We start from the raw sequence: 12,473 nt of genomic DNA on the forward strand, positions 1-12,473 counted from the left end.
TATACACATAGTATGATTATAGTATAAGTTTTAAAATAGATTTATAAATACATACTAAGAAACATTTAGTAAACTATATTTTAATACATAAGTATTTAAAATGTTTAGTGTACATTTTTTAAAGAACTATAATTGTAGCTATCCTCAAAGATAAGCAAAAACAAGTTAAAAATTTATGATTGCAGATTATGTTAAATTAAACAAAACAAATGTATACATTAGTACAATTATATACATTATTAAGTTTAAAATCTTTAAACATCAATAAAACATATTAATTAATGTTTTTTTTTTTTTTTTGAGATTATGGATTTTACAAATTGTATTTAAAAAATATAATAATATTTAGAAAGAAAACTCAAATACATTGCTATATATAAATATTTAGTTAAAATTATTTTATTGTTATTGTTTTTTTTTTTTTTTTTTAATATAAATTAAACCCGGTGTTTTTAAAGAAAAAAGATTATTTTTTATTAAATCAATGTGAGTTAATCAAGAGGTTCTACATTTATCGGACGCGAGGATGATGGACGTGGTTCTCCATCATGATCACAGTCACCCATCAATGTACTGATCAAATTACCTGAAAATTAATAATAAAGTTTTTATTAATGTATGAGGATTTTATTTAAGTATAATAATGTTTATTCACTACTTATAATTAAACAAAAATAAATTTACATTGACTAAAAAAAATAAGGAACACAAATTTGTAGCTACAATAAAATAGATACAGATTTTAAATTACTTGTTAATTTATAGTTTTTGTCTAAATTTATGTGGGCTTGATGCCTCTATCTATTATAATCATCATAGAAAAAATATATTTTTTATTTTGTAACCAAATAAATTAAATTAGATAGCATAACCTACAACACAAATAACTAAAAAAACTATTTATTAATGCTCTACATATACATTTTTCAACATATTATTAATTTACCTATTTATTATCAACTTAAATACATTTAAAAAATTGGGTAGATAAGGCTCTTACATCATAGGCATGATATCGGAAGTGCAACACGTCCTTGAACAATCAAAATTTGGGCCATAGAATGGAATATTATAATTTGGCTTCAGTCGCAAAAATAGCTTTTTTTAATTAGAGGTTGATACTTAAACACATTTTCCAATATAGTTTCATGCATAACTATTGTCTATTAATCAGATAGTTAATTATTGCTTTTTTGCTGTAAGTGTAGTGATCAAATCGGTAGATAAATACTTACTGGATAATTTAAATGTTAAAAGTAAACTTTTATAGCAGTTATTATAGCTTTACTGAAATTAGTTTAAAAAATTACCTCAAAGTGTTTATTATAAACACCTCCTCTTACTGCATTTTTTTTCATCTAATTTGAACATTTTGAAAAAATGAGTAATGCAAAGAGAAAATATACTACCATTTTTATGTTATACAAAGAAACAGATGTTAATAATGTAACATTTTAAAAAGAAAGTATATTTAAAATTAATTTATTAAATTAAAAATGAATCATAAAGAATAAAGATAAGTTTTAAATTCACTTTGATCAAAATTCTGATGACCTGACAATATGTAATATGTATTTTATCAAACAAATGTCTTTTTTTATGTTATATAAATTATAAACAATCATTAATAAATCAAAATCTAATAAATCTAATGATCCATTAAACATGATTTATCCATTAAATGAATCAATTGTTCGATCAAAGTGATCTGTGGGAGGCTTCCTCCATTTCACCATTGACAAAATATTATGATTATTTATAATAAAATAATTGTTAATATACCTATCATACTATAAAGTCTTTGTCTGTTATTACTAGGGCTCGTATTTTATAGCAAATGCTTCTTTTGAAGAGAATATGATAAAAATATAATTCTTATACATAAATATGTCTTAAATCATTCTGGTTTCAATGAAATAAACTTTTTTTTGCTTTTTCCCCTATTTGGTTCTTATTTCTTAATTTTTACATATTTTTGTTGAAAATTTAACTTATTTTTATGTATATTATACTTGGACTATATTATTATCTCTAGAAATTATAAAATCAGTGAAAAAAACAATATTAAAAAGATGACTGATAAAATAATTATCGTTATTGTGCCGAAATTCTATAGTTTTATCTACAATTTAATGATCGTAATTACAGTTATATTTACGACTTAGGAAAAGGAAAATTATCTGAATTATATCTGAGTATTTTTATAATACGTTCTAATATTTTAGTTAATCGGTAAAACAAATTTTAGATTTATACCACATGCAATTACAAAAATTAGAAAAAAGGTATTTTTTATTTTTGTTTTAAGTAAATGCATTTATATATTAATTTTTTTTAGGCAAACCATTGGCAAAAAAATATAGATACTGTATTAGAACTGTTAGAAGCAAAACATAAGTTAGAGGAAAGGATAATGGTGAAGTAGCAAAATTTATTTTAGAAAAGTGCAATCATGTTTTTTTCAAAAAATAATGGATGGATAAAACTTCAAAAAATCAAAAATATTCATAATGGCACTGCACTAAACATTAATGTGGAACAGTATAATTTAAAAGATTTAGTTTATATGAAATATGCACCAATTACATTGGTTGATATGGGTAGGTCTTTTTCTATGTATAAAAATACATTAGCATCCAATAGGATGAGTTTAAATGAAAGTGACTTGACTAAATATATGGTCGCAAATTCCTTTTTTAATATTTAATTTTATGTGTAATTTAAATTTGTTTTTTTTAGAATTAAATTTAATAAATATATTTATTTTTTTTTGCTGTTTTTTGGCTACTTAAAATGCTTTTTAAAGGATTTATTTTGCTACAAAATCCGAGCCCTAGTTAAAACTAATATAAAATTTCATTTTTATTAAAAAACAAACAAAATCTTGGAAATAAAAGTATTCAAATGTCAATAACATAATTAAACCAAAAAAATTTTTTAAAGCCATTAAAAAATGTAGGAATGCTTAGTCTCTCTCCCAAAAACAAATTGCACTTATGGTTGGACAATTTGCATAGATCTAAAACGCTATTCATGGTTCCATTTATTAAAAATTATATACATGCCACTGTATGTCCGTATACATATATTATCATAAATATTCTTGATTAATAAATTTCATTGTCAATTAATGATGACAGTTTAAAATATAAACAGTAATAGGTGAATTTTCGGAATTCTTGAATCTAATTTATTATTTCATTATTTTATTGGTAATAAGAAATTTCTCGTCATTTTGTTCACTTCTATCTTGTAAAATTTACTACTAAAAAAAAAATAACTGATTTTTTTTGCTAATACATAAAATGTGAGTATTTTATAAATAGTTAAATCCTGTACTTGTAATATATTTTTTTTTTTGTAATTTAGTAAATTCAATAAATAAATGTAGCATAACAAAATGTCTTAATCATTTGAGTAGGTAATCAAATAAACCTCCAATCATCCAAACGACACTTGGTTTGAATTCATCTGAACTATCAAAGCTCTACTGTATTATACAATATGTACATTATTCTAAAAGCTAAAAGAGAATTTTAATTCCCAACAAAAATTAAAACAATATTATTTTAACAGAATATTTATAGAAATAACTAAATAAAAATAACTTAGGTACTGGTTTGTTATAGAACTGCCACCATCCATATAACAATAAATACATTGTATAAATATAAAATAATGAGTTTATTTATTGATATTAATCTAATAATTTGATGATAGATATATTGATATAATAAAAAAAAAAATAAAATTGAAAAATGGAATAATAATACTTTTAAAACAATGATAAATTTAAAAATGTATAACAATGTTTATAATGTTTATAATTTGAAGGAAAATACATACCATTACTTTTAGGTACCTACCTAATAATCAATTATACCTCTAATAACCTGATATACCGAACAAACATCAATATATATATATATATATATATTATCGTTAAAATTAATTTTAAAGAATTTTTAACTCAAGTGCCCGATATAAATGTCGGAATTAAATTTCTCCAGTCCAAAAGTATTATTGAAATGACAAATACATGTGAAAATTGCCACAAAATGTTTATAAAAGGAGGATCGAGATGGTGATGTCAATGAAAAGATTGTCATAAAGATAAAGGTTTTAGAATAAATAATTGATTGAACGGTTTGAGATTATCAATAAATAGTATTATATATTTTATATACTCTTGGGCTCATGAACTTAACTTTAGTGACATATTGCAAACGTGAATTAGGTATTGGAAAAAATGTGGTAGTCGATTGAAACAACTTATGAGAAGTTTGTGTTTGACGCATGGAGAGCAACAACAATCAAGTAGGTGGTCCAAATCTAATAGTTGAAATAGATGAAAGTCTTTTCGTACTCTAGAAAAATAATGCAGGGTGTATATTACCTCAACTATGAGTGTTAGGTGGTGTATGCCGTAAAATTAAGGAATGTTTCATAGTTAGTGTGCCAAATAGATCAGAAGTTACATTGATACCTATCATTAACGGATATATTAGATACGGTTCTACAATTTTTCTGACAGATGGAAAGCTTATGCTAATTTGATCAACATGGATTTCAACATAATAAAGTTAATCATAGGTATGATTTCATAGACCCTAACTCAGGAGCCCAAACACAAAATGTCAAGAGAATGTAGGGTTTGACTACATGGGGCAACAAAAAACGTAGAGGTAGTGACAAAAATTTTTAGACTTACATGGCGGAATTTATAAGGTGATCAAAACTAAACAATAGTGATCCGTTTGACATCATCTTAAAAGATATAGCAGAATTTTGGGAATCATAGAAACCATAATTTTTATACATTTTTTTAAAAGTATTATTATTCCATTTTTTAATTTTAATTTTTTTCTATTATATCAACATATCTATTATCAAATTATTAGATTAAAATCAATAAATAAACTCATTATTTATTGTTATATGGATGGTGAGGCTATAACAAACCAGTACCATAACTTATACTTAAAAGGACACCATACTGTAAGTGTTGCTATGTCTTATTAACATACATTATAACAAATTTGCGTTCAGAAAAACACATTTTGTGGTGTTAGCTTTAATATTAGAGTAAATTTGTCTATTATCAAATTTAAAGGCAAGAATATTATCTAAAATATGACAAATGCTTTTATTGATATAATCATTTTAAAGTGAGTTATAGTTATGTAAAATATTACAACATTAAAATATTTATAACTCACTTTAAAATGATAATATCAATAAAAGCATACGTCATTTTTTAGATAATATTCTTGCCTTTAAATTTGATACTAGGTAAATTTACTCTAATATTAAAACTAACATCACAAAATGTGTTTTACTGAACGCAAATTTGTTATGATGTACGTTAGTAAGACAGAGACAACACTTACGGATATGGCGTCCTCTTAAAATATATAAAATATAAAACGATAAATACAATATATTTAAATAATACTAAACTAATACTATTATAGATATACCAACCTAAAAATCCATGTTGTTGTCTAGGTCTCCTTTCAAATGGCTTAACGTGGAAGAAAAGTTGCCCAATTTTATCCAAATATTCAGTGTAGCTCGGATCTCTGGTCAAAGATGATTGATATTGCTCACAAAGTACTATATAAGTTTTTAGTTTTCCACTAAATATAAATTATAATGCATATAAATATCAAAGTAATTAGTTACTAACCAACTACAAATCAAAATAGCTAGTTACTTACCCATCTAATATTTTTAGTAAATAACATATGAAATTGAGTAAGGGCAAAATGTATGGTGGTTCATCATTTATAGCAGGATGTAACTTAGTATATGACTGAAATGTTGACTGTGCCATTGATATGTTACGCATACACAACCCTCTAAATTAAAGAAATATAAATATCTATATTTATTTTTTATAGGATTTTTTAAATACATACTGCAGTACAACTTGTGTAATAAATAAATCAACTTCATATTTTAGTCCCCGTGTCTTATGCATTTCTACCAACATAGCTGCGAATGCTAAACCATCTGTTGATCTCAAATAATGATGTTGAGCTAACGCAAAGTTAGCCTCTAAATGAATATACATTTCATATTTTAATTTTTAAGACATAATACTGTATTAAAATATATGACCAACTACCTGACCAATAGATATATCCTATACGTTTATGTAAACCTGGATGTCCCATTGAGTATTCTGGACAATGTTCAATTGTCCACTGTATGATTGGATTCAACATAGAATCTCGTTCTGCAGATAGTGATGGACCAAACTTGCTAAATATACTAAATAAAAATAACAATTTAAGCACATATGTTTTGAAAAGCGATGTTATAAACTTACTCTCTTATGAAATCAAACATATTTTCAGAAGGAATGATGTGTTGCGCTGACAAGGATTTCGCAAATAATTGTGCTAAATCGGTAGCAATGCTAATCTAAAATATGAATATACAAATGTATTAACGAGTTTTATTGAATCATTATATAATAATTACTTGATTATTATCATATAAGACAATAATTCCTTCCTGTAGGGTCATTATGGCAGCGTTTTTGTTTTGCATACTTATATATCTGCAAGCATACAATAATACGATCGGTGATGATATTATAAGAAAAGACAATCAATATACAGTCGGACATTTGAAGCACCATTTTGAAAAATAGTAATCAATATTATTATTACTTTTCTTTTGTAACGTACCTGGAATAGAGCGATTTGTACAATTGATGAGCCATGTAGAAATTCTCATCCCTAATCGCGTTGTTCAAAGTCCTGCGCACGCGATTGACCATGCTATTTGGATCCGATCTGACCATCATTTTGTGTGTGTATTTGTGCTTATATGTGCTAAGCGCGTATAAGTAAGTATAACACGAAGGATTCTCGGTTTCCGCCACAACACTGATGTGCTCAATCGATATTTTAATAGAATTTCAGTGCGAGGCAGAGGTCGGCAACTACGAGCATTTTTAAATGGTATGAATAATCACGTCGGCGTTTTACACGTTCACTTTGTAATTAATTTATAATCATATACCATTAAACATATAATATAATATTATGGCAGGAACACAATACTAAATTATAGACACACACATGATACAATTTGTTATCCTTTTTCTTTTTCGTTTTCCTAATAATGTTGGTGTGTAATAAGTAAAGTAGTCTTACGCAGCCGTAGAACTGATAGCACGACAGTGTCTCTGTGATAACAGCGATTAGATGTCTGACATTTTGGAACAGATCTATGTCTACAGATATCCGCACGTCATTGGTTAGCTGATGTCGATTACCAACACTATATTTTAAACTATAGACTTATGTGTATGTCTATACTAGCGCTTCACAATAATTAAGCCGTGCTTTCCATATGTTCTAGTTGTTCTACATTCCACAATAGTCAATAATAAATAATAATTATTAATTTTAAATTAGTTCAAAAACTAATTAAATTACACCAAAACACATATTTTAATTCCTGGTTTAAACCATTACATTATTTGTATTTGAGTATTTCCGCTCACATCTTCACCAGTAAGTTGTATATTATCACGTTCACTGCCCGACGCTTAGATCATATAGATAATGACGTACCTATATTATGTATTCGTGTATTTGATATAATGTAATATATTAATATAAATTATACCCAATTTATAATTATAATGGACTTCGACCAGTATCGTATAATTTATATATTGTTATACGGATTAGAAATATGTGTTGTTCTAAATTGGAAATACTGTCTCCTTTGTTTTCGATTGCAATATAATTTCACGCATTTGCATTGACACGGTGACCTGTAGGCTAAATAGTTCAGTGGGTATTCCGGTATTGGACAGTTTTATTGGTATCTAATAGCATAAAAGACGAAATAAGCTATACAAGGTGTCTCATCGCGTGCACCCCACTTTAAACTTTTTTTTTATACAATATTTCTGTTTGAACTAATAACTAGGTAAGGTACCTTAGTAGTTGAGACTCGAACAAATAAAAAAAAAAATACATTTCTGATCTAAGACAATTAAATGTGTACAATTTAAATAGTTTTCTTTTCACAAAAATAAATAAAAATTAAAATAACCGTATAACATAACTCGTTACTCGTACGAGTTATTTGTCTATATATAATATATTATACACATTTTAATTTACCCTTATATATTATTATGTATAATAGACCATATGATAAATCAATCTTTACTAATTGGACTAATTTCATCGTTTACATCGTTATATCTTAATATTACTATCAGGGGCATATTTATGGGGGACTGAGAGGGCGAAATCCAGGAAATATTTATTAAGTCTGCTTATTATATCCTATCATAATATGTAAATTGTAGAAGTTCAATATAATTAAAAATACCTCAGCCCCTCCCAAAAAAATTTCTAAATACGCCCCTGATTAGGTACTATATTATTACTTATTGTTGTTTTTCATGAAACAAAATATTAAAAAGAGTCATTTTTTTATAAACAATTATATATCCCCAAAGGCAGTTCTCACTTATGTCCATTGTTCTCATCACAAATTGTGTTACTGTGTTAGATAAAATCCAATTAATATATTATTACCTACCTTTAGCTATATGTCTATATTGGCATTATACTGCAGAAATATTTCATCACTGTATCTAGGGGCGGAATTAAGGCACTGCGAATTATGCGGCCGCATAGGGCGGTAAATTTTGGAGGACGACAAAATTATATTGAATATTTATTTTGATTTTGTATAACTAGGTACATAATATTATATCTAACCTAACCGGGTGGCAAATTTAATTTTGTATAGGGGCGGAAAATTGTTAAATCCGCCCTTGACTGTATCCTCTAACATCAACATGGAATATCCTTCAAACCCTTTTTGACAATAAACATCGAATTAATAAAACAATCAAACAGAAGGGTGAACCCACTTTTTGGTTTTTTCAAAATTAGTATGGCATATAACAGGGGTGGCCAACCAGTCGATCGCGATCGACCGGTCGATCCCGAGATGAATTTAAATCGATCGCGACATCTTTTCGCATTTTCTTGAATTTTTGAATTTTTCGGAAAACAAAATTATATTTAGAAAAAAAGGCAATAAATAAGTATGAAAAATATTGAATAAAAGAAGTGTAACACAAATGTTCATATTATAATATATTTTTTGTTTTTGACAGCCTTTTTTTTTTTTTTTGGACGATCGCGACAACCTAAAAAATCTCGGAGGTCAATAGCAAGTCCATTAAAGTTGGCCACCCTTGGCATATAATATGACACAATCACACTTTATCTGTTATAGTTAGGACATTAATTTAAAAAAAAATAAATTATAATTTGTATCGAATGAAACGAAATCAGTTCAATTTATACAAAAGTAAATTTGTAAATTTGTATCCCTAAAAAAATATAAAAACTTATGAAAAAAATGTATGAAAATTATGTAAAATATGCATATATATAAAGCGATGGTTCAAACGAACGAACAAGTTGACGAATTTTTTACAACTATAATGTTCTATACACAATAATTTACGTTTTACTCCAATTTTTATTAGTTATTAATTTTCTATTTTCTATTTTATACTATTGGCTATTTTTTATCAACTTTTTAATTATTTGTTTTTATTAATTTTACTATTGTTAATTATTCAATGTTATTAATTATTATTATTATATTAGTACTACTACTATTACTATTGTAATTCTTTGTAGGTACATTAATACTTAGTCATTATTTAGTATTTGGACATAAGTGTAAAATTGGTCAGATAAGAAAATTATATAATATTATTATTATGAATTATTTACTCAAATTATACTTAAAAATTATCAGTGATATGTGGTCATATACGGCATAACATAACCTGATTAGGTATTTTATAGATAATCTATTGATTTTTTTCTTAATTACTGTAGATTAGTGACTTAAAATTTAAAGTGAAACATTGCAGTAAGAGGTGTTATAGGCTTATAGCCTTCCGCAAAACAGTAAAAAAAAAAGTCTTGGCTGGAGGCAAATGCTCCTGTTGCCCCTCCCCCCAAATACACCACCGATTATCTATTAATATTTTATCTATACCGTAGGAACCAGGAAATATAAATGGTGTAATAGATATCTATGTAATCAATTATCGTATTGATAATTATTATATATTATATGTGCTTTTTGTTTAGATAGCCGATATAGGTACCTACTGGCGACTTATAAATTATAATCTATTATTTTTGCATTTTGTGTACTAATTTAATATTTTACTCATAATTACGTAATACCTTATATCCTATTCTTAAACATTATATATTTATATTATTATTTTATTATATTATATCGAACACTAATGTAATGTACATAAGTACATGACCCCCTTTGTATGTTAAAATTTATAAATAATAAATATAATATTTATAGGTACATGCGACCGCGACGTACCTATTTATGAATATTTTAAATTCAAAACAATCGCAGCATAATTATTACATGAAATAGATACAATCTAATATTTATATTATCATTGTTCATTGATCCTTGATTATACATACTAGTAAATATTTATAATAAATACTACGCACTTCAAATTTAGAATAGTAGTTCCTCTAATATATTCACCATACAATAAGAAAGGGTTTTAAAAAATGTCTCGTTTAAGTGCACTTATGAAGTTATGGATTATGGTTTATGGATTAATTAATAATAATTCACCGCCAATGACCAATACGTATTGTGCGGCACAGCGGCCCGCGAGTTTCCAGCTACCGACAAGGCTACAAGCCTACAACCTATCCTTTTTGTCCGTCAATTATGTATTTGATACCAGCGTGTAGATCTGAATTGTCCTAAGAAGTTTATCGATAAAAATAATCTCGTGCATCGCGCGTACATCAATACTCCTATTAGTCCTATTATAAAAATAAAATGTACACCCACTATTTAACTTTTTCTCGATTTATTTTCACTGAGATGCTTCAAATACTCTTTTGAGTATCACCACAATGCCTGATTTTTTTATTTTTTTGTCTGATGGGAGGGAGAAGGGGTTAGTATTTAAAGGTTACGGTTTTTTAGCGTGTCTCGCATGAACAATATTATATCTATATGTAGTATTTTCTAGAGTTTGAAGACCAGACCATTTATAAATTTATGCACCACAAAATAAAACGCTGAATGTGGACAATGTGGTATACCAAGAGGTTTTGACTCATTTTAAATATTCAAAAATAAAGTAATTATACAAATTATAATTATAGAACCATCATAAGAATCATTTGTGAATTGTAAATATTATTATTATTATTATTTTGTATTAGTAATTCAGTTAGGTACTAGGTACTATTACTACTACTATTTAGCACTCGATTAATTATAATTTTTTTTCTTCTTTAAAACATCCGAGAGCTAACAACGACGGATGTTTGACCATGGTATACCATTCAGTGACTTTGTGTTCAAACACTCTAAACATCACGCCACGCACCATGCCCGACTGTTATTATAGTATTTATATTTTATCCTATAGCCTTTTGCCTATACCTAAACAGTAAACTCATACTCAACTCAGTAATTGATTAAAAAGTCAGGGGACAAAAAGTCCGTTTTAAAAAAAGTTGGACAATATATATATGTAAATATTTTTTGTCATTTAATATAAATAACTTTTAAACATTTGAATTAACATATTATACAAATAAAACATTAGGTATCTATAGTAACAAGAAACCAAATAATATAGTTTGGTACCTAAATAGTCTGTGGACTGTGGGAATAGGAAAGTGAGAAATTTTGGTAGTCATGGATAACAGAAGTGTAATGTTTCATAAAATAAGGTAGTCTCATACTCTCATATAACAGGAAAGTACCTAAAAACAAAATTGATTTTGTTAATAACTGATTTTGAGTAAAATATACAATTTTTCCTAAATTTTTTTTCTTTATTATTTTGTAAATTATAGATACTCGACATTTTTCACTTTTGACGCCAACTAGATCATATTTTCTATCAGAAACCATACTCAAAGCTGAAATTGGAACATTTTAACCGTTCCTAAAAGGCAATGTGACGCGACAAATGCAAAAAAATAAAAGTAAAAAAAACTTTTCGTAAAATCAATATATTATACATTCATTGCTCCGCTTAGGCTTAAATTAAAACGAAAACTAATAGAAACCTCATTTAATTCACCACAAAAAAATAATAATTTAATAAATACATTTCCTATCTACTTCTAGCCGTAAAAGTGTAAAATATCAAGTATATAAAATAATATTATATAAAATATGAAAAGTATCTATATTAATTTTTTTTTTTGTACTGCAATTCGGGTAATAAAAGTGATTAATGGCCAACTAGAGGACGCTAGAATAGTAGAATATAATTTATTATATTTATCCAACGTCCATGACGGTTTAATTGGTTCCAAAGAGGTTGTAGTGCAGACAATGTAAGTATGTATGCAAGAGAGAGAAAATAGTCATAGAGATCAGAAAAA

General features: G+C 26.5%; 1 protein-coding gene across 2 annotated transcripts; it reads right to left on the bottom strand.

Annotated features, from left to right (window-relative positions):
* Positions 1-411: 411 nt before the first annotated feature.
* LOC113560645 (Golgi to ER traffic protein 4 homolog) lies at positions 412-7,246 on the bottom strand. Of its 2 annotated transcripts, XM_026966650.1 has the most exons (9): positions 7,036-7,246; positions 6,699-6,955; positions 6,490-6,568; positions 6,335-6,429; positions 6,131-6,276; positions 5,922-6,060; positions 5,721-5,861; positions 5,485-5,639; positions 492-586 (listed from the first exon to the last, which is right to left on the bottom strand). In XM_026966650.1, the coding sequence occupies exons 2-9, from the start codon at positions 6,815-6,817 to the stop codon at positions 492-494; spliced, it is 969 nt and encodes a 322-aa protein (XP_026822451.1). In that variant the 5' UTR covers positions 6,818-6,955; positions 7,036-7,246. The 2 variants fall into 2 exon arrangements, with proteins under 2 accessions (XP_026822450.1, XP_026822451.1); XM_026966649.1 differs by lacking the exon at positions 7,036-7,246 and having other exon boundaries at positions 412-586; positions 6,699-6,817.
* Positions 7,247-12,473: the final 5,227 nt, after the last annotated feature.

Source organism: Rhopalosiphum maidis, chromosome 4 (assembly GCF_003676215.2).
Source record: "Rhopalosiphum maidis isolate BTI-1 chromosome 4, ASM367621v3, whole genome shotgun sequence".
NCBI classification, from domain to species: domain Eukaryota; kingdom Metazoa; phylum Arthropoda; class Insecta; order Hemiptera; family Aphididae; genus Rhopalosiphum; species Rhopalosiphum maidis.

Coding starts and splice junctions, on each gene's coding strand:
- LOC113560645 (XM_026966649.1), bottom strand. CDS start 6,817: ATGATGGTCAGATCGGATCCAAATAGCATGGTCAATCGCGTGCGCAGG. Junction 5,862..5,921: donor ATTACACAAGTTGTACTGCA/GTATGTATTTAA, acceptor TCTTTAATTTAG/AGGGTTGTGTATGCGTAACA. Junction 587..5,484: donor ACAACAACATGGATTTTTAG/GTTGGTATATCT, acceptor ATTAATTTTCAG/GTAATTTGATCAGTACATTG.